This window comes from Vigna radiata, chromosome 7 (genome assembly GCF_000741045.1).
Source record: "Vigna radiata var. radiata cultivar VC1973A chromosome 7, Vradiata_ver6, whole genome shotgun sequence".
Lineage (NCBI taxonomy): Eukaryota > Viridiplantae > Streptophyta > Magnoliopsida > Fabales > Fabaceae > Vigna > Vigna radiata.
This window is the reverse complement of record NC_028357.1, coordinates 15,097,042-15,121,017: the sequence shown is the minus strand read 5'-3', so window position 1 is coordinate 15,121,017 and position 23,976 is coordinate 15,097,042. Positions and strand designations below refer to the sequence as shown.

Here is a 23,976-nt window from a genome sequence, read left to right as displayed (position 1 = left end):
ATGTACTTGACTTTTGTGATTGATTTCTTACATTACCTATATATGAATTGTACTTGCTTTAACATCAATTTTCACACCTTTATTTATGGTCAACTATTGAACTATAAAACAGATGGATCAACGAATAATTGATGAAATGGAACGAATAATTACTCAAACAAGAAGACTATATGCAGCTCTTGAATGCCAAGAACAGGCCATGGACCGTCAAAATGAATTGTTGTGTCAAAATGAATGGTTAAGGGCTAGGAATCAATCATCTAATCCAACTTCAGAACAAATTCATAACTTATTATGGCCTATGAACATTCAAGATGACAATTTATTGAGACAGTGCTTCGAATTTCTATCTTCACATCCATCCCATACATGACGTTTAATAGGGATGCCAACATAATATCGTTTCAATACATTGCTTAGGTACCTCAGTGAAACAACTTCATGATGATCTATTACAAATATATTTGTATGTTATTGTGTTTGCACTTTTTATTTTATGTAATAGATAATTATAACTTCGGACCATTATCGGCTGTATTCAAAATTAATAAATCTCACTTCCATAACAAATAAATTCATACTACTTAGAACTAAATTATATTACAAATAAATACTATATTTTAAAAAAAATTCATTTAACTAAATTATAATTTAATTAAATTTTTAAATTTATTTTTAATAATTATTCTAAATTTTTTACTCTTAATAAACATTTTTACAATTAAATATAACATTAACAAATATCATTTTATATTACTTTAATACCTAGGGACATTTTGGTAATTTTCATTTTCTAACAATTAAACAATTTTTTTTAACTGTCATATCAATCAAATCCTACACTATTTTTCACAAAATTTTACCTCTAAATCCACTCTCAATTACTTTCAAATCTACTCAAATAAACACAAAAAAAAAACCACCCTCAATTCTCAAATTCACTCAATCACTCTCTCCCAATTCATCTCACTCTCTCCCAATTCATCTCATGTGAACACACCCTAATTGTTCTCCTTTATTATAACATGTGGATTGTCACATATGTATGTGTTGATTATATATTTGGGATGTGACATAAATTATGTTTAAAAGACTTAAGCTTGGTTTAATACTACATCAGTAATTGTTTAATAATAATAAATTATATTAAAATAAAATTATATACAAATAAATTAATATTTAAAGATAAAGAATTAAAATATTAAATGAAGAATGACAAAAGCGAAATTTCATTCGAGGTTATGGGACGTGTCTTTTGTTTAAAATGAGATTCTCCTTTCACCGTAGTAAAGTCCTTTGAGTTATAATTTTTTAAAAATGTTATAATGAAATTTTTTTCATATGGTATCATATATCTGTTTGTCCAATTTCAAATGATTAATCATCAATTCAACTATCTAATTTCAAGGCCAATAACTTTTAGGTCGAGTTTATTTAGACCAACCATTCTGAATTGAACTAATCTGGGTATAGTTCTTTTGACTAATTACTCTATATTGAATGACATAGCCAACCAATTACAGAAATGCTAAATCAACAATAGTATAACTTTCATATTCATACATCATTATATTAATATTATATTGATTTTAATATATAATTGGAAATTAGTTAGTGAGACTTAAAGGGCATCAAAACATATATTATAAAAGAAATTATAGCATAAATTGTAGTTAGAAATTAATTTTTATAAATTGTGTTTATAATAAAGAAATGTTATAATTGTATTAATTAGTTGGTGGTTGTGTACGTGAGAATAATTAATGATAGATTGGAGATTGCGTTACATAAAACTATGTTTGATTTCTGAAAGTATGTCATGAGTTGTCAGATTTGTGTTATAGTGGGTATATGTATGCATGCGTTTTGCTTGTTAAATAAACCAGGAGTGAGTGAAGAAGTACTCTAACTGCTCTGCTTCTACTGTACAACACAAATATCACTCTGACACAACCATCACATCTTCTCCTTCTTTATACTTTTTCTATTCTCATTAATCAAATTCCAGCTTCAAATTAATTTCTTTAAATATTATTTAAAAATAAATTTTCAAAATTTTAATCTTTTATATTTTCTTTAAAAAGAGTAAAATCTTGACATTTATTTAATTTAAGATAATTTAAGATTGATGTTTCAATACATAACATTTATTAACTTTTGTACAAACCATGAGTAGAGTTAACTGAAAAACCCATTTGAATCTGGTCTAATTTTAATTCCCCCCAATATGTAATTTAATTAAGACAAAACACCGTCAATAAATTCTCAACATGCAGAAAAAAAAAAGTTTCATCCCAGTTTTATATTTTATATTTTATATTATTATTCAAGTCTTCAAAATATGACTATATTAAAGAATAATAAACTAAATTTAGTCATAAAGCTTAAATACGTTTGATTACATCTAAGCATAATAAACAAAATTTTGTCAAGTTAATTAATGCATGCATCTTAAAAATATAATTACATTAAATCACAATAAATAAAACTTGAACGATGGTATTCAATTCCACCTTCAACAAAAAGATGGAAAGAAGAAAAAAAAAAGGTAAAAATAGATTACGTAGCAAAAGAATTCCATATTTTTCCAACAGTTTTACAAATAAAAATTTAAATATTTAATTTGAATACCCGCATAATTAATTCTGTATGTTACATACTATAATGACAAAAAGAAAAAGTACATATGAAAGATATGGGAAGAGTTTGTTCCCGTTTCCAGAGAAAGTGATATTAAAAAATGAAGGAATGAAGAATTGTTAAGAGTAAAATGTGGCTAGTATAGTAACGGTAATATATATATATATATATATATATATATATATATATATATATATATATATATATATATAATAGTTTGTGATTACTTCGTTTTGTGATTACTCCGTTTTAATATTTCTTTTAAATATAAATTTAAATAGACGAATAAAATAATGATAAATATTGTCAAAAAAATTATTAAAAGAAATTGTAATTAAACATAAGAACTAGGGTTGTAATTTGGTGCATGATGGAGATGGTTGAGTGATAAAGGAGGCACGTGTCGATGAAGATGGTTAGAATACAATAAGGGAACCATCTATTTGTTCTTTCTTTTCTATAAAGAGGTACAGTACTGAGAAGAAGAAGAAGAAACACAGGCAAAGGATCCTTCGACCAATGAAGAAAGAAAAAAGCTTGAGAATCCCATTCTGGTAAATATTAAGACCCCAATGGGCATTTGCATTAAGCAGGAAAACAACAAGATCTTTTTCTTCCCAAGCTTACTGGGTCCCACTTGTTTCCCATAATAAACACTGCTTAGAATCACAGTTTTTTAGTAAATAAACATCATTACGTTTATTAATAAGCCATTATAGAGTCCTAACAACTAGCTTAGAAAATATTGAATATTAGTCCAGTTTGCTGTTGGAGTTATACAGACATGTTCTCAAGTTTATCATTTTAAATTTTAAATTGTTTTGACTGTAACTAAGAAACTAATAATAATAACACAACATCATGAAATGATAAATTATAGTTAACTTTTGTAAATCATTATTGTTAAATAAAAGTTGTGTAATGGCATTTTCCGTTATGTTTAATAATGTTTGATTTGATGCATCTGTACCAAAAAGCAAGGAGGGTGGAGAGAATCTAGAAATGGGCATTTGTTTTGATATCCTCAAAAAGACCGAAATAAATATATTAATATTTTTTTTTTTTATAAATATGGAAAAGAGAGAGAAGTGAAGAAAAAGCAGAGAATAAAAAGAGACCGGATGTTGACAAATTTCATGTCACTGTTCTTAGAAGGTCGTTTGTTTGTGTGAAGATTTCTTATCTGGGATCTCTCTCTTCGCCAATTCTTCTTTTTATTTTTATTTTTTCTTCCTCTTTCTCTCTCTAAAAAAGGAAAATCAAAGCTCTGTTGTTCTTGCCTTTATGCGATAGAGAAAGAGGAACAGGAGTGGCCCAGCAGATCGAAATCGACGATCTGAACTTCTTCAATGTTGTTGCAGCAACACCCACTTCGCTGTTTCTCCTACAATTCTTTCTTTTAGCTACTTTTTTGTTTGCTTCCTGTTGCAGTGGGAGTCAAACACTGAATTTTTCTTCTTCTCTGGTTTTCAATGGTGGAATCCATGGTGGATTCTTAGGAGCATGTGATGAGAGGATGTGGGTCTGAGGTAATTTTCCTATGCTTCCTCAATTGTGCATATTTTTTCGTAAATTCGTCGTTTACTGAATTTGGTTTATTATTTTAGAACTAGTGGTTTGAGTAGGATGAAAATGAAATTCTAGGTTCCTATTGTTTCATGGGACAATTTAATTGGGAGAGTTTATCTGTTTACTTTGTATGTGGAGCTGTAATATTCTGATGCTTCGTTTTGGTCAATTAAATTCTTGTGCTTTTGTCGACAATATCGGTTGGTATGGTAATTGTTGTCTAAGATCTGCTTAGTTCAAATTAGTCATCCCTTTAGGTTCTCTCCTTCTTATAATTTTCAGTGGTTTTAATCTCTCTGTCTATAAGTTAATGACAAAATTATCAATTTACTTGAAAGACAACTCACATGTTTCATTCGGATAGAATTAAGATATTCTGTTACTTTTATTGGTCCTTCTTTCCATTGACTCTTGACTGGAGTAAAGGACATAAGTTCCCTAGTATCAAGGATGAGTTTGTGATGCTTAGTTTAAGCTACTCCCCTTCTCCATGGGTATTTTTTTTATCACAGTGATGAGCACCTGTGTACCTATAGAAGTTGAGGCCCGATAAGTTTTTCACTGAAATTTTGGGAATTCTTCAGTTCTAGGATTATTGGTGTAGAATCAGAGGGTTTCAATACATTTGAAAGAGTAATATTGTGAATTTGTATTCTGTCTTTTGGGTAGTGGTTGTATTGCCCTGATAGTTAAACTGTGGATTTGTATTCCTGTTAATCATTATCTTAAACGTGGTTACTATTGTAGTGCTGTGAAAAGTCGGTTTCAGATCTTTTGCTTTCCACCAAAATATTGAAGGGTAATTTGTCCATATTTGAATACTTGATGTCTTGAAAGTGAAATATTTCTGAGTTGGCATACGATGAGGCCGTTTTTCCTGGTGCAGTAACATAGTCTCAAACGTAATTGTCCTCAACCCAGCAAATGCGAGATGGAATGCCATAGTGGTCGGAAATTTTAACGAAGCCTAAAATGTGTCAGATTGTACTTGTTGTTCACCATTGATAAATGTGTGCAATTAGTGACTTTTAAGAATGCACTGTACATCTCTAACACTTCAAAAACCTCATTTGTTATGCAGTATTCTACTGACCTCCTGAACACAGAAGTTGTGAATTTAATTAGCAGTTGACGCTTTTGAAAATTAACCTATATGATAGTTGGTGTGAGTTACATTGTGCACAAATTTTTAAAGCGACAACAGATTTTTCTACGTGCCATAAAGAGTCTTCTGGTTTAAGATTCTCAAAGCTTGATGATGTACCTATTGCTTTCTTCTTGTATTGTGTCCAACACATTGTATTTGTTCCCATTCCTTCCAGCTCAACCTATATCAGTGGATATTTTCAACTTTTTCTGGTTAAATAAGTGTTTTCAACTGGGAAAATCTATTCAACTAAATTAAATTGTTGTCTGGAGTGGTGAATTTGGCTTAATCTAGCAGCAGGTACCTTTACTGCCTGGTTTGGAAATGTAGCATGCTAATTCTTGTTTCTAACTACTTAAATCCATGTTGCTTTACTGAACTTGTTGAGGCAATCCACATTTTCTTTCAAGATAAAAGCTAATTTATGGAATGTAAAGGAGTGGTAATGAGATTCTTGTTCGTAATGCCATATAAGTTGGGTGCAAGGCCTTTGTCGTGCATGCATTTACTGACTGTAAGTGTTATTGCAGATATGAATTGGGTGTTATAACACTATGTGATCATCTAAAACTTCAACGTCACATAGCTTGAATTAAAATGGAAAACATTGATGGCAATTTTAATTCCTTAATGAGCATATTTTTTTGTTTTCATTTGAAAAATTAGTTATTACTTAACAACGAGATGAGTAGAAAGTGTACCAGACTTATCTCCTAAGGTTTTCAATGGCACTGCAATGATAAACTGTGCATGTGCAAGCTGGCTACCAGAAGTTGCATGGCTTTGAAGGTGTTTGCCTCTTGGCCCTTAATTCATTACTAATCTATTTACCTTTTTTTCTTCTCCAAATAAAACAGACAGCTAAAAAGTTAATCTACTCGCATAATAATAGATTTACCATTTTGCTTAAATACTCTTTTACGAGTTGTGTAGATTCTGTATTGAAATTGAAGATTTAATTTCATTTATTGTACTCAGATCAATTCACTTTAAAAGAAGTGTTATTAATCAATACTGTTTCTTTTTATACAGAGTTCTCTTAATCATTAAATTTAGTGGATAAATTAAGAAAAAACTTAAATAGGCTTGATATGCATGTATCTTTGCTAGCACTGTGTATATGATGCCATTAAATCTGGATTTGAGTCATGCAATTATTTGGCTGCTGCAGATTGAGTTTTTCTATTTGTGGTATTTGACGTCATGCAACATACAGAATGTGCATACCTTCTTAACGAGACCAAAATAAATTAAGATATCGTAATCTTGGGCTGAACTGAAAGCTGTACCAGTTAATTCATGGTTGAAAAGTCTTTTATATATAATGGTTCAATTTTCAGGGATGGGAACCAAAGTTCAGAGTCTGCCAGGATATTACTCAATGAGAGATCTTAATGAGGAATCCAGTAGTTGTGGCTGGCCCCTATATTATGGAGATAAAACACTGGCAAATGGGCATTATCATAATTATTTGCCAAGTGCTGCTGCGGATGCATGTCCAACACATGATAAGGATGTTGTGAAGCAAACAATGCTTGAGCACGAGGCCATATTTAAGAATCAGGTATGAAGGTTCTAGTTCGTTTTACCTGTTGACCTTTAGCTTTAATATATCAGTGAGGACCTTTACCTGTTGATTTGTCCTATAAAAAATAAAAGTGAGAGGCTTTTTGGATTGTGAATTCTGATTTGCTGTGCTTCTCCAGAGTTTTTTCTACTTAAAGTGTCTCTTGTTTTCAATTTTCGCAGCCGATAGTATTTCATCTAAGCTCTCAACACTAGTTTGCAAACTTGACTTTAATCAATTTTAGATGTAAATTTTTCTACTTAGTGGTTGCTCTTTTCAGCTTAACTTATTTATGAACCCTGTTATTAGTGAACAGTTTGATTTATTTATATTTTGTATTTAATCAGGTCTTTGAACTTCATCGCTTATACAGAATACAAAGGGATATGATGGATGAAGTTAAAATGAATGATTTACACAGAAACCAGATATCTGTTGAGAGATCATTTTCCACAGGTCCCTTGGCTTCCCACATAACATCCGAAGATGGTAAGAAATGGCAGATTCCTGGGCTTCCAATAGTTGGAAGTTCCACTTCTGCTAGACCATCTATTTCAGGTGTTGAGGGCGTTCATTCTCCTTTGAGTTCTAATAAAGGAATCGGTAGGCAAGCTGGTCTGTTCCCATCCCCAAATGGGAGCAGCTCGAAAGAAGTTGAGATATTGGGGTTCAGACCCTCAAAGGTAAGGAGAAAAATGTTTGACCTTCACCTCCCTGCTGATGAGTACATTGATACTGAGGAAAATGAACAGCCTGGTGATGAAAAGATTAGTGGCACAACCAAATATCTTTCTGATAGAAATTATAAGCCTGAAAAGGGAGGTGATATGAACATTTTTTATGGCAATGGTAGCCAGGAAGACAACACTTTAAGACCTGAGCGGTCTTTAAGAAGAATAAATGATCTGGCAGACTTAAATGAACCTATTCAACGGGAAGAACCAAATGATGTTGCATATGTTTCTCCCGAAAACCATAATCCCTGTCAAGGGCCAACTGAATGCTCTGATCTATCTGCTAAACAAAAGTCAAGGTTCTTTGGTTTGTCTAAGGAAGATTTACTGAACTCACGTCATGGGACTGACAGCTGGGCTCAGAATAATGGATATTTGGATAATAACAGGAATGGGAAAATGTGGATTTCTTCAGTAGAGTCAGGTTAGATTTCTTATTCAGCTGCTTGCTTCAGATTTACTTTTTCAACCCGCCTCTCCTATCTAATACATTAAACATCTTAGCTATATTAGCATGTGTTTCAGGTGATTTTGTTAAAATAAGCTGGTAAACTATATTTTAATAATAGTGAATAGCATGCATATTTTTTGTCCAAGTAAAATTTTGAAAGTTATTTTTGAACATTATTTTTATATCTTTTGTTTTTCCATGTGGTGATAAACGAGTACTAATAGTAACGTGGTATGTGATAAATCATCAAATTGTTTTTTTATTATGGCAGGACAAGCTAAAAGCAATCTGAAACCCATTCATCAAGTCCTCAAACAAGAGCAGTCGTTTTTATCTTCCCAAACGATGCAAGATGAACTCAATAAAGTTCATGAACCTACATCTGATCGTCTAACTAATCAAAGCATGGTGGATTTGTTGAGGGAAAAGACAGCTACTGATTTAGATATCAGTGAAAGAAACCGTGAATACTCTGCTAATAAACTTTCAGAGTCTGTTGCGTCATCACATAGGAATGGTCTCTTTGCAATCGCTCATTCCTCAGATTTAGCGAGGTCTTGGTCTCAATCATCTTGGGAAATGGCAAGTAGTAGCCTAAACCAGAAGTTGATATCAGTACAGACACCTCCCTCTCCATGTCTAAATGCATCCATTGCGTTGAGTAGGAGTTCCCAGTCACATCATAGTAACGGGATGTTGGGTGATAGTTGGCCTCCTCTAAATATTAATTCAAAGCTTAATACCAGATTTCAACATGAGGCATCTGGGAAAAATGGATTTCATACGAGGACATCATCTGGGACCAAGGAGCTTTCAGTGAACATCTCTTCTATTAGTTATCTCAACCAGGATAATGATTGCAAGAAATTTCCTGAAAATTTCAACAATGGTTCGGCAAACTGTTACAAGAGTTCAAATTGCAATGACATGAAGGCTGCAAAAAATATTAACTTGAATGAGATGCTTTCAAATGGTTCTTCCAGCAACTTGGTTTCCCAGTCAGGTCTTGGATTCAAAGATGGAGAACAAAATCGAGAGGAGCAGCTTGCAGTGTTGCCTTGGCTTAGAGCCAAGTCAGCATGTAAGAATGAGGCACAAAATGCTGGTAGAAGCTTAAATGCCGGAGGTTTAAGTGTTTTCGAAGTTGCTTCCTTATCTAACAAAGATGAGTTTGGAAAGGGGTCTAACGGAAATTTTTTGCACAATGTAACTCCAGGTTTGTGTCCCAATGATATTGAGCCAAAGGGGACAGAAATTAATGAAAGCTCTAGTAGTAAAAGGAAAATTCTTGGTGTTCCCATATTTGGCATACCTCATATTTCTTCTAAGGAGTCATCTTCATTCACCTCTCCATCTGGGTTGGTTCCTAATTCATCTGGCGTAGAATTAAAGGAAAATAATCGGAAAAAACATATTCTTGATATTAACTTGCCTTGTGATGCTTCTGTTCCTGAGTTGGACAATCAAGCTGTCACTGAAGTTATTGTTTGTGAGACTGGATCATCATCTACTATAAAAGCCAGTTCTAGAAATCAGATTGATTTGAACTTGAGTATGAATGAGGAGGATGAAGCATTTCTGACAAATATTCCAGCTACCATCTTAGAAACTAAGGCAGAAATAGATCTTGAAGCTCCTGCCATTCCTGAGTCAGAGGAGGATGCCATTCCTGAAGAAAAAAAGCTTGAAACTCCATCAGTGTCACCACTAAGCCAGCAGGGCACAGTTGAAAAGATGCAGGATGAACTTATGAGGTATGCAGCAGAGGCAATTGTTGTCTTGTCATCTTCTTGCTGCCAGCAAGTGGATGATGTGATCAACAGTCCATCAGAAAGCCCAGTGGTGGACCCTCTAAGTTGGTTTGTGGATATAGTTTCCTCATGTGTGGATGATCTGCAGAAGAAGATTGATAATCGAAGGGGAAAAGATGGTGAGGATAATAGGGAATATTCCTCAGATGGCATGGATTACTTTGAATCAATGACATTGAAACTGACAGAGACCAAGGAAGAAGAATACATGCCCGAGCCCCTTGTTCCAGAAAACATTAAAGTGGAAGAAACTGGAACAATCTCTGTACCTGCAAGGACTAGGAAGGGGCAAGCTAGGAGAGGGAGGCAGCGGAGAGACTTCCAAAGGGACATCCTTCCAGGCCTTGCTTCTTTATCAAGGCACGAAGTGACGGAAGATCTTCAAACGTTTGGAGGGCTTATGAGAGCAACAGGTCATGCATGGCATTCAGGATTAAACAGAAGAAGCTCATCTAGGAATGGGTGTGGTAGGGGTAGGCGGCGGTCACAGCCACAGGTAAGCCCGTCTCCCCCGCCTCCGGTGGCAACCATTGAAACAAGCACCCCACTTATTCAACAGCTTAATAACATTGAAGTGGGATTGGAGGATAGAAGCCTAACAGGTTGGGGCAAGACAACCAGAAGGCCCCGCAGACAAAGATTTCCAGCAGGTAATCCTCCATCCATCCGGTTAATCTGATAACTGGTAGAGGATTAAATTTATAGATGAAAATTTATAGAGGGTAAGCACAAGGCAGGTCCATTGCAATATTGTTGGAACAGAATGTTAATCTCAAGCATGGGATTTCTCTTGTAAATTTCTTCAAACCCGAATTTGGGTATATGTTTGATTTGCAGTCAGTCTTTGGTCTATACCAACTTAAATAACGTCGCATGATTTCTTCTTGGTTGTCTCTTTTAAGAACTGTTGGGAGGAGATATATATACAGTTTGTGCACTCTCACTGCCTTGGATTTTTACTAGTGATTTTTTGGTTATACTGCACATTAGGCTGCATGCTTAAATGAATTGGACCTCCATCAAATAGGACTTATAGCTTCTGACAGGGTCATTCATTTGTTACCTTGTTCTGGATATTTATGGTAAGATTCTTCTCCTCAATCACAGATCTTCATTAGTGTAATGAAAGATTTTCCAGTTTTGTAGTTATAAAGGAAGCATAGATGTTCAACATATATAATTTTTCTATTAAATTGCAGTCCCCTTTAGTGGATTGTTGTCTTTCAACAGAAAAAATAATACATGTAATTTTAATGTAGATACACCTTTTCATATGTATTTAAATCATTATATAGTCCATATATGTATTTTACGTTTTTGGAATATTTATATATGTCAACTATTAATTTGAGTTTATATCATAAACCCTGCATGCATCATCCCCTTTCTGCCCTGAGCTAATGGTGTACTTCTAATTATTTAAATATTTTTTTCTTGTATCTTTTATTCTAAAATAATCAATCATTTTTTCAAAATCAAGTTCTTTCTAAATTTTTCAATAGAAATTAGAACAAGACTATTGAATCTATTTTTTTTATATAGAAGATAGCAAAGATTTTAACAATTTTGATTTTAATAATAGAAAGTTAATATTATTTGTTTAGCTATACATGCATTAAAGCTCAAATTATTATTTAAGTCTTTGGATACTAAATAAATATCTCAAAAATGTTTTCATATGTAATACTGCTAAAATATTCTTTTTGCGAATTGTTTGTTCTATAATATATATAAAAATAAAATAATTCACCATTTCTTTTAATAAATTGACTATTCATATATTTCATTCGTATATTTTTCTTTTCCATTTAAAATTAGGCAATTTTTTCTTTACAATTTTAAATGACAAAAGAGTTGTTTGTTAGGTAACATTTTCTAAATTAAAAAAATACATACAAAAACAAAATTGTAATCTACAAATAAAATAAATCTAATAAATAAATGGTGATGAATATCGAGATAAAAAATACTAGTTGAGAGTTAATTTTATATCTTCAACTTGTCTTAATTTGTTTTAAATAAATTATGTTTAGTGTACAATTGATGAGAAATTTACATAAAAGAAATAAAAATAAAAAGGCAGGTGATTATTTACTCCAATGTGAATGGGAGAGATATTGAATTGTAAAAGTAATCAATTATTAAAAGAAAAATAATAATATTAAATTATAATTTATTTGAAATAGATTGAAGAGGCATGTATGGTTGGCCCACCTAGATAGAGCCGTAACATATCTATCAAAATCAAGAAAATGTAGCTATTCTTCTCTTATTCGCTACACAAATACTAAATAATATTCGGAACTAATGTCTTCTAAGGTTCTTATTTTCGTTTAGAATTTTAAATAAGTCTTTTACTTATTTTATTTTTTAATTGAATTTTTATTTTCGAAAAATTGAAATAAATAGATCTCTACCGTTAAATTGGACAAACACTGTTAGACTGGTGTGTACGTGGCATGGTTATGGAAATATTATATAAATGACCTGGCAAGTTGTAACTCACTGACGTGGATTTTTACTTTTTTTTAAATTAAATAAATTGAAAAAAAGTTAATAAAACGAGTTGATTTTGAAAATTAAGGATTTTGTTTTGAGAGTTTAGGGTTCGTTGGCGGAGAGCGAACTGCGAGTGTTGGCAACGGTGCTGGTAGCTGGCGTTGGCGGCAAAGCTGGCGTGGGTAGGTTTCCGCATCGGACCACAGTAACAACAACGGCCTTACTTCCTCCTCAGATGGTGTTGGCGGTGGTGTTGTCTTCTCTCATACGGTGGTGTTGCCTTCCGGAGTAGTATTCATATTTGTAACATTTTATTATATTAATAGATTCTTTGGGGTAACCATGAGTCAGGCCCTTTTATTTCTGGGTCTAAGCTATAGTTCGCCAATACTTGTGTGTGCCATGAGCCACTTGATCGCAATGTTTAATATTCTGTTCTCTCATTCTTAGGTTCCACTTCATCAAAACCCAATGATTAATATATATAACACAATTATATCAGTCTATTAAAAAACTGAAATCTGAGTGTATGAAAAATCTGATCTAATCTTTAAGATTGTGCTTTAAGATATATAATAGCTGAAAATATAAACAAATTGAAATTAAGATTGTGAATTGTTTTTCAAGAGTTTGCTATAAATACAGTAAGTTTATACTGTTTATTTCAGGAAGACAGAGTTGAATATGAGTTTGCCACTACTTTTGCAGTTTGCTTCTTTTTAACATCCTTCATTATGGAAGTACTTGAACTAAATTCTCATTCATTTGTTGACCCCAGATGCATATTTTTATGCAAGTATGAAAATTTTGGTTCTGATTTGTCTGGATGTCTCCTATATAATTTTTTTTTTTAAATGTGCAGTATGATAGGAATACCCATGCTTGGAATGGGGTATTATACAATAAAATGTATGGACAAGTCAAAGGAAATGAAGAAGAGACAAGCTGTGACGATAGCTCAAATTCATTGGACAAGAAGATACCTCTTCTACAAGAGACAAAATTTTGAAACTAGAGGCAGAGGAATTCACCTATTTTCCAAAATCTTCCTCAGTATCATATAGTTTCAAACTGATTGTGATACAAGTGTCTCACGTGCTGCAAATAGTTCAATTATAATTAACTCAAACTGTATATAAATCATGAAACATGTAGCACAAAAATAAGGTGGTTGAAACCTTTGGATCGTCGTTGTACAAAATATCCATTTGTGTATATGAATATAGTGTACATGTATCTAGGGTGTTACCATATTGATGAGTTTTGGAATGATAGAAATTTGTTTTTATTGCTATATAAAAAAAGGCAAAGTGTAAGCGAGATTGAGAGTTTATATCAGTAGAAGTTTTGCTTTTACTGATGTAATTGCGAGGAGCCTTCTTTTAATAGAAAAAGAGAACCAAAATTATCTTTTCCACAAAAAATGTAAAAAAAACTCATAAGTTATGAATTAAACTATAATATTTTATAAAATCAAAAGCTAAAGTAAAAGTTTCATAGATCATTAGTATCAAGTTGCTGTGAGTGTAAGAGTACATGTCAATATTAACAAATTTACAATTGGCCAATTCAATCATAAATACTTTAACGTGATTTTCTAAGATATTTAGCCAATTCAATCATTAATTAGGCTAATATTTTATAAGAGAGAGAATTTTGTTTTCTACAGTGATTCTTTTCCATTTAAGCAGGATTGCTTTTCATGAAATGTGTAAGAAAAATGTATAAATTTGTTTTCTTATGTAGGGAAGCCCTGTATTTAGTGGGTTAAAACATCTAACCAAAGTTCAGTTGAAAAGGCAACAAAAGTGACATTTACACGCTCTGCTTGCTTTAATACTACAGTCTCAATTTTTAGCATTGTTTTTAGTTGTGTCTTACATGATAGAAGATAAATAAGTATTAATCTTACATATGTTCTCATATGCTTAAATTTAAATAGGTTAAAATCATGATGGCTTTGCAAGAAATGTTTGACATTTCTATTGCAGAGAAGTTTGGCATTATGTATGTATAAAGATATGTCACTAAGCACCAAGTGTCTAAAAACANCAGAAANGTATATTTATATACAATAACCATTTTCAAGCTTCATTGAGTTCACCAATAGAGATCTAAATAATTGAATACAACTTCTTTAATGACAGAAGGACCATTATCTGAGAGAGGCCCTGTACAGAGGCAAAAGCAAAGGCAAGAAAATAGGGATATGCAAACTCAACAGCACAACAATGACACCAATTATAAGATTTATTTCGAGATTTATCTATTTTAGAAGGCAGCACCACTATGTGGCAGGAGGCAACACCACCGTCAACACCATCGGAGGAGGAAGTAAAGGCGTTGTTGTTATTGTGGTCCGATGCGGAAACCTATCCACGCCAGCACAACCGCCAATGCCCACAGCCCGCACCGCCGCCAACACCCACAACCAACACTGCTGCCAACGCCTGCCGCCAACGACCTCCAATCAAGAGTATCAACTTCTTCTTTCATCATTGCTGGTGGTCGAAGTGAACCTTAATCTCTCAAAACAAAATCTTAATTTTCATAAACAATTTGTTTAATTAACTTTTTTCAATTTATTTAATTTTAAGAAAGTAAAAATCCACGTCAGACTTAGTTAGAGTTTGCCACGTTATTTAAAATATTTTCGTCAGCATGCCACGTACACGTCAGTTTAACTGTGTTTGTCCAATTTAACGGTAAGGATCTATTTGTTTCAAATTTTCAAAAATAAGAACTCAATTGAAAAACCGAATAAGGAGACCTATTTGAAATTCTGGACAAAAAAAAAACCTATAAAGACATTAAACCATAATATTCTACCATAGCATTAGGATCCAGTCAAATGGAACCCAGCTTTACTATTTTATTTTAATTTTTAAAGTACAAATTACTTAATAAATTTATAATTCTTATATTATTTTCATTAGAAAATTGTATACCCGTAATTTTTTATTATGTCAAATATTAATTCAATAATTTATTTTTTAAAACAACAAGTTAGATATTTTCTTTTCTAATGTCAAATATCAATAAAAAAAATTATGATTGTTACAAATAACAATTTGAAAAATAATAAATAGTTATAAGAAAATAAAATAATCATATATATTATAAATAAGATATTAATATAATGATTAAAAATAAATTTATTTAAATTATTTTAATTGTCTAATAAATTAAAGATATTTTATTATGAATTCGAAATTAGAATAAATACTGAATAAGGGATAGGTATATACATACTCATTTTTTGGTTGAGATTATTTCTTTTTAAAGGAAGTGAATGTGTTATTTCATAAGAAGATAATATATATATATATATATATATATATATATATATATATATATATATATATATATATATATATATATATATATATTAACCTTCGGTTAATTTCTATTTTCTTTACCATTCTTCTGTTGTATCTTTTCTTTTTGCTCATTTTTCTATTTTAATCTTCTTTTTGCAGTCTTTTATTATAAATTATTACCCAATACTTGTTATTTTGCTTTTGTTTAAGTAGTTGTACATTTAATTGAAGAGTATTCCTCTCTGCACTTCCATGGTCTTGTCCTGCACTTCCCTATTTTATTTTAATTCTTACTTTACCCCTATAACCCTACTCCCCATAAGTCTATCCCTATAACTCTGCCGCAACTCACACAAAATACCCTACACCCCCTTTCTTCGTCTTGCACTCCTATGCTCCAAGACCAAGTTGTTTTAAAGTACACTGCTGCTATCTCGTTGTTGGCAGTAGCTAGTATTACTTCTTCTCGTTTTTCAAGTTTATCTGGCGTGCAAGTTAGTATTTTTCTTCTCAGATCTGTTGATGTTGTGGGTTAAGAATCATGTTCTTTGCTTGATCTGTGATTGTGGTTGCATTTCCTCTGTATATCAACTGAAACTGTGCTTGAACTATGCGAATGGAATGGGCGGGGAGGGTTTTGGGGGTGTCGCATATAGAACCGCAAATGAAACTGCGGTTAAGAAAAGCTGCAGTACAAAGGGCGACTGGGTTTTGGGGGGTGCGTTGTCGAACCACAAATGGGTTCGCGGTTAACGCCTGCCGCAGGTGGAACAGTGTCTAAAACCAACCGCCGTTGGATTCGCGGTTGGTTTGGTTTTTGGGGGTGCACGGGGAGAAACGCAGCAGTTGTGCGAAAACGCACTTCGAACGGCGGCAGAGACAAAATGCACTTTGAAGTGCGTCTCTTCATAACCGCAACTCAAAGTGCGGTTTGGCTTGCCGCAGCTCCATGTGCGGCAATATTAAAAATGGACTTACCTGGGAGCTCTCCTTCTTCCTCTCGTTCTTCCTCTATCGTCTATGTCTAGAGCCGAAAGCATCAACAAAAACACCGAACAAAATGCACTTTCAAAGCGAAAGCTTAAATCAAATGCCACTCGTTCTTCTTGCACCTTACCAAAACAATAAAACAAAACAATGAAAGCTTATGTTTCTGAAGTGCTCATGGAACCAGGAAGGAGGTGAAAGGGTGTTAGGAGTTAGAATCACATTTAATTTTTATTAATTATAGTTTGACTTTTCTAAATACATGAAGGGTGAAAAGATAATTTTAGAGGTGCAGAGAACAAAAGAGGAGGTGGAAGAAGGAACACTCTTAATTGAACATGAGCTGTAATCACCCACTAATTTTTATTAATTGTGATTAAGGAGTTTAATACTTAATAATAGAAAGATATGGCAGCTGATTGCTACCTACCTTTTACAAGATTTAATTAGAGCAGAAGATATGATGTCATCAATGTGAGACATGCAATTATGCATTGAACTAATTGAAGTGCTCTTCCCAACACACACCTATGATCTTCTCATAAATGCATGTCAGATTGTTACATTATCCAAAATAATTCTAAAATTTATATTTGTAATATTTTTCATTTTAAACATAATTATGAAATTTTTTAATTTATTTTATTAATTAAAACAATTTAAATATTTTTAACTCATTTTTTAAATTATCATACATATTCGGATCCAATGTTCTTTAATTTCCGATGCTCCCTTGTCCATTGGATTCAAAATCCTGTGTTACTGCTCCTTTCAACTTGTTATTTTCACGTTTTCATTCTTTATAATTTATAATGAGGTATGGAGAAAATTAATGGAACTTAACTATCAATTAATAGCATGAATTAGAAAAATTGAATTGTTTAAAATAAATATTAAATTGTATTATTTTATAATTTAATTTTAGAAAATTGAATGTTAAAAGTTGTAATATCACAATTTCAATAGTATTAAAATGATTATATGATAAATCATACGTAAATAAAACTAGAATAGTTAAAATAAAATCTTCATCAACAAAATACTTTACATTTGAAAGTTAAAGTACGACTAGAAGTTTATTAAAACAAAACTATAAACATATATATATATATATATATATATATAATATCAGTAAACTAAATGATCTAAGATCAATCTTCTATTATATCCTTATTGTCTAAGATTTGATCCAAAGACAGCTCCTTGTCTGCTCACATCATAAAGATGATTATTGCAACCTAAGAAATAAACAAACATAAACACAAAGAAAAGGGTAAACTAGTTATCAAAGAATACATATAAGATTATACACAACGTCATTCTATAATTCAATTATAAATAACCAAACAATATTCATACACATTTCATCATCTAACTTTAGACTAATCATCTGAATACATGGATTTCATAATCCTTTCAAGCATCTATGGCTAAACAATTAACCAATAGACTAGGGACCTCCTATTATTCTCCACCACATAACTATCCTTCTCTTCTTGAGACTGGAAGTTATTGAGAGCGTCAGAATAACCTCTAATTACTAATTTCTTATATCAATACATGCACTTACACATATAATCATTTAAAGGAATTCTAATTAAACTCCTTATAACCATCATTCATATGTCATCATACTTTTCAACCATATTGTAGAATATAAGATAAACCATCCTACCATTTACAACTAACCATAGTAGAGGAAGTCAAATAAAATAACCAAAGAACCCAGATTCACTCGCCCAACGAGCAGTCTTCACTCACCCAACAAGAGCAAAACCAGTGAGCTCCAATAGCCCAATGATCTTGCTCGCTTAGCCCTTGTAACCAAAGCCCAAAACACCTTACAAACTCGCTCAACGAACCAAATCATTCACCCAACGAGTGTGGAAACAAGGAGCTCCCACAGCTTAGCGAGGAAGCTTGCCCTGCCCTTGAAACTCACTGTTGAAACTCTTATTTGCTCACCCAACGAGCAATTTGGTCGCCCAACCCCTCTACATAATTCATCAGCACTTTAAATCTGCCAAAAAAACACCTCTTCAACCTCTCATGTTCTCTACCATGCACTTCCACCAACTTCTAATACTTCAAATTGAAATTCTCAGTTACAACCAATTTATCCCTATGTATGTAATCCAATCTAAACATGTTTTGACTCCTTCTACCATGAAATTTCCATTCAAATTCAACTCAATTCCTACTTTATGAACCATAACTAAATTTTACCAATTCTTACTCATAACTGAGCAACTTAGAGGTCTGAACAAGTCCAAATTGACTCAAAAACATACCTCAAACCCTCCATTTTACCTTAAACCCTCTACTTCTAAAATTCACTACTCAAAACCTCAAAATACACCTAAAAGTCATTGAAAAACACAACCTATCATCTTTTATGTAGTTCTAGACCATTCTCAGGTTTACTCATCACCCAAACATGTCCCAAAATGACATTACCATGGATCCCAAACTCCTATTTCTCCCTTTTTGACATTTCTTCTAAGAAGCACCTTTCAATACCACTCCTTTTTTACCAACATGATCCAAAATTTTACAAATACAATTCCATTCAACCTTTCAACCAAAATATAGACCATCATTTCATAAAACATCATTCACAAGTTTATCCCAATCAATCACATACTCATACAAGACATCAAACATCACACAACTAATTCCACTAAATCAAAACACAATTATCAATAAACCATTCACTCTAATATAATTAAGTCATCTTATCATTATAGAAATTCATCAATTATACTTGAAATTTAATACTTGTCGCAACCGGAAAATCGCGACGGGACGACGACGATCCAAAAAAGGAAAACTAATTTTGAAAAAAAGTTTTTGGAGTCGCCACCATAGTTTATTCTGGAAAACTACGGAAAAACCATAAAATGATAAAGCACGGTCCACGAAAACCAAAGATTGGGTTCAGGAGTCGGTTATGTGTGGGGAAGGTGTTAGCACCCCCACAACGCCTGCCCTAAGGCAGTACCTTTAACTAAATACGCGAATTTGATGTGGTTTGCAAAATGTTTAATTTCCCCTAAAAAAATAAAACTCTAAAGAAAACAAAATATTTTTTTGTGTTTTTTGTGCCCGACAAGGATTGACCTTACTCCTACGTATTCTCAGTTGGACTGAGAAATCAGGGTTACGTAGTTCTTTAATCGTTTGGAAACTTTGTTTGAGTAATTTGTTTGAGAAATTGCTTGAGAAATTTGTTTGAAAAAAAGATTTGAAATTTTTTTGGATTTTTGGAAAGTGAACCTGACAAGGACTGGCCTTGCTCCTACGTATCTCCACTTTTGGTGGAGAATCAAGGATCACGTAGTTTTGGCTAAGAGATTGATTGTTTGTTTGTGAAGATGTTTTTTTTTAGTTTTTTGAAGATTTATTTTTATTTTGTATTTTTTAAAAGAAAGAGAAAAGGTTTTCAGCACAAGGCAAACAGAATGGTCGCACGTGTGCTTAAACCTTTTAAAATAAATTTTTGTTATTTTTTGAAAGAAGGAGAAGGTTTTTAGCACAAGGCAAACATAATGGTCGCACGTATGCTTAAACCTTTTAAAATAAATTTTTGTTATTTTTTTGAAAGAAGGAGAAGGTTTTTAGCACAAGGCAGACAGAACGGTCGCACGTGTGCTTAAACCTTTTAAAATAATTTATGATTTTTTTTTTTGAAGAGGAAGAAAAAAAGTTTTTAGCACAAGGCAGACAGAATGATCGCACGTGTGTTTCAACCTTTTAAAATAATTTTTTGTTGATTTTTAATATTTATTTTAAAAGTAGATAAAATAACTAAATAAATAAATAACTAAATGAAAATAAAAAGTGGGAATAAAATAAACTAAGAAATTAAAAATAATAAGTGAAAAGGGTGTGGTGGTGTTTAGGCAAAAGAGGGGTGTAAAAACTATTATTATAAACAAACTGGGCTTAAACCCAAACTGGATGGAGGTGTGATTTAGTGGAAACAGGGGGTGCAGAAACGATTTTTTTTTTGGTTGACAGAATGGGCTCGAACCCAAGAGATGGGGGTTGTAGATGGAAGAAAAGGGGGGTGCGAATGGGGATGGCCCATGAATCTGGCCCAAGTGCTCACGACCTAGAAGCTCTAAGGGGGTCAAGATTTTCTTCCCTCATTCTTCACTCTCAGACTCAAACACCAGAGACTCAAGGTCTCGCGTCTCTCTCTCGCCTAACTCGGGGTCAGAGCTCGCACCGCACCGCCTTCATTCGACGACCACACACAACCGCTTTCTCTCCACCTGGCGTCACCGGCGACGACGCGCCCTACCGGAGCCACCGCCGGCCGCGACATCATCGTTGTCCTTCTCTTCCTCTCGCGCTAGCCTAGGGCTAAAGCTTTGCCTCCAATGCACCGCCGCTCCTCTTCGACAACCACTGCGTCGCCATCACAGTCTCGTCGTCTCACTCTCGCCAGCGACCGCGACCTTCACCGTCACATGAGAGATTATCCTCTTCATGGATCGCCACTAGTCATGGCCCAAGGTCGCTGTCGGTCATAGCCGACCACCTCTACCACCACAACCAGATCCTCCTCTAGCCCTAAAACCCCATCGTCACAACCACCCCCAAAACGCTACTGCGCCCTCCACCCGTGAGGGGTTCATTGCTAGGTTCGCAGATAACACAACCTCAAAGGCTTGCCAAGATAATGTTTGGGGATTCTATGTGATGGGTTCTCGTTTTTTTGAATTTTGAATCTTTCTGTGTTTCAGGTGCTCAAATTTTTTGGCTTCGTTTTGGTTGTAGGTTGAATATGGGTTGGTGTATGGATGTTGGAAATTGGCCCTTGTTTTTGGTGATTGGTTCTGTTTTTGTGCGTATTGATTTTGGGTTTCCATTTGTGGGAGTTCTTGATTCAATTCTAATGATGAACGAGGCTGGATAGGGGATGGAAGACGGTGGGAAATTGGTTCATGACTTGCTGTGTTTTCTTGAACAGGGGCATATGGAGTAGGGACGTGATGAATCTGTGTCTGTTCAGATTGAAGAAGACTTATGGTTTGGCTAGAGAGGAAGTTGTTTCGGTTTTCTGTTCTTTTCTATTTTGGAAATGCATCTAATTTTGCTTCTACATTTTTCTATAGTGTTTTCTGGGTACAAGTAGAGGGGTATTGAAATCATGATGTTGGAGAACATGTACCTAGTCTCTACTGTTAGTGATACATGATGAATCTTGCAGGTATTTGATTAAACGATGATGCCATGAAGAGAACACAACTATATTATTAATCAAGCACCATTCATTCATATTCAGGCATGGCATGCAATAGGGGAACAGACATTCGCATAAGACCAAACCCGAGAAGCTTAGATAGGGCAACTTACCTCTGTAGCTTCAACAGAATTCTCCTGGGTAAAGGCAAATGGTCCTCCTTTTCCCTGGCCGTAAGGTATCTTCCTCCCAGATTGTGACGATAGGTAAATGGTGATGAGTTTCCAATGCTCAAGCTCCGTTTATGAGGTGCTTGAAACTGAATCCTTTGGTGAAGGTCCTCTTGTGGTAATGAGATATTGCAGATAATGAAATATTGCCGATGAACAATTGGGAGTGAAAGGGAAATCCAGAATGCTTCGTCTGTGAAGGTTTTTTCTAGTTTCTCAATCGTCCATGATGGTCAGGTGTTGGAGATGAATAATGGTTCTCGACTCCATGCTCTCTGGTCGTGGTGGTGAGGTGAATACGAGTTGTATGTGATGGGTAAATGTGAAGGATGACGATGAAGACGTTGTGTGTGATGAGGATGTAGAAGTGGAGAGGTAGGAATGGTAAGAAGGTCCGAATGATATTGGTGAAGGAGGTGGAAACGTATAGAGGAGCAGAGTAGTGGAGGGCAGTGTGGTGTCCTTCCTTGCCTGCCAAGACCAACAACCTCTGCCAAAATCCATCCTTTGCCAAGACCATGTTGTCCTTCCTTTCACAAACTGACAAAGCCTTTTTCTTTTTCTTTTTTCCTTTTTTTCTTCTTTTTTTTTTCTTTTTTTTTACTTAACTATATTAAATCAAAACTAAAATAATCAATAAGAATAAAATCAAAAAGAAAAAAGGAAAATCATAATAGAAAAAGTAAAGTAAAATAAAAATAAAACTAAACAACAAAAAGAAATTAACATAAAAGAGAATAGTAGAAAGTAAAATAAAAACTAAAAAAAAAAGTAATAAAAAAAACTAACATAGAAATAAAATAATGAAAACAAAATTAAAATGCAAATAAAATAAAAATAAAAATAAAATAAGACAAAAACAGTCACCCGGACGAAATTAGGTGTTGACAATACTCAAAACATAAAAACTAGCTTCCCTTACCTTAAAAAAAAAAACTATCACAACTCAGCTCACTACTTTTGCTTCGAGCTCAAGCAACTTTAGAAAAACCTACAAACACATAAACATTATTAAAGCAAGTCTTTAGGACCTTTGATCAATGAAGACCTATAAAATAAATTGAATTGACACATGCGAAGGAACTCCTACGTATGCATTTGACAAAAGAACTAAAGGAAAAAGGAACAAAAACTTACTTGCTCTACAAGAAAATTAATCGGATCGAAAGGAAGGATTTAATATCGTGATCGCTCAGACACCTCCTGATTGTCAAACAAATGATCTAGGCGTTAGAAATTGTAGAGAGAATGAAGAGAGAACTAAGCGAAAGGGTTCTAGAGAGATGTCAAGTGTTTTTGATAATGAGACAACTTTAAGAATTTCTAATTATATTATTCAATTATTTTAACTTTAAAATACTCGTTGTCTTTATCTTAAAACATTTATCAATTATAATACTCGATGTTCTAGGGTCTTACAAAAGTTACAATTCAGTTAATTATTCATTAATTTAAAATCAATTCGTTTTATACCTTTTACTTGTATGAGATCCTCCAAAGTTGTAATTCAGTTTGGCTGCTGCTGACACGACCAAAATTTGGTTAGGGTCGACTTAGCAGAATTTGGTCGATTTTTAGTTGGAGTTTAATTGCTGAATTCAGTTGATTTTTGGCAAGGGCCGATTCATTTGAACTGGTTGATACTAACTCAACCAAGTTTTAACTATGTCTGGCTTAGCTCAATTCGATCAACTTTTTACTAGGGCTGACTCTACTGAATTTGATCGATTTTCGGTCAAGACCTCTCGACCATTCATGGTTGTGTTTGGTCGAATTCCACTGATTTTCAATTAGGGTTGAGTCGGTCAAATTCGGCCAATTTTTTATCAA

General features: G+C 33.4%; 1 protein-coding gene and 1 long non-coding RNA gene across 6 annotated transcripts; both read left to right on the top strand.

The window, feature by feature from the left end:
• The first annotated feature begins 3,723 nt into the window (after window positions 1-3,723).
• On the top strand, window positions 3,724-11,112 carry LOC106768710. 4 transcript variants are annotated; one of them, XM_022783172.1, is made up of 6 exons: window positions 3,724-4,169; window positions 4,957-5,008; window positions 5,096-6,145; window positions 6,697-6,920; window positions 7,271-8,081; window positions 8,380-11,112. In XM_022783172.1, the coding sequence occupies exons 4-6, from the start codon at window positions 6,699-6,701 to the stop codon at window positions 10,596-10,598; spliced, it is 3,252 nt and encodes a 1,083-aa protein (XP_022638893.1). In that variant the 5' UTR covers window positions 3,724-4,169; window positions 4,957-5,008; window positions 5,096-6,145; window positions 6,697-6,698; the 3' UTR covers window positions 10,599-11,112. The 4 variants fall into 4 exon arrangements, with proteins under 4 accessions (XP_022638893.1, XP_022638892.1, XP_014509475.1 ...); XM_022783171.1 differs by having other exon boundaries at window positions 4,957-6,145; XM_014653989.2 differs by lacking the exons at window positions 4,957-5,008; window positions 5,096-6,145.
• A 9,424-nt stretch (window positions 11,113-20,536) lies between these two features.
• LOC106767466 lies at window positions 20,537-22,718 on the top strand. 2 transcript variants are annotated; one of them, XR_002668512.1, is made up of 2 exons: window positions 20,537-21,374; window positions 21,511-22,718. It is a non-coding gene; the product is annotated as an uncharacterized LOC106767466 (long non-coding RNA). The 2 variants fall into 2 exon arrangements; XR_001376163.2 differs by having other exon boundaries at window positions 21,477-22,718.
• Window positions 22,719-23,976: the final 1,258 nt, after the last annotated feature.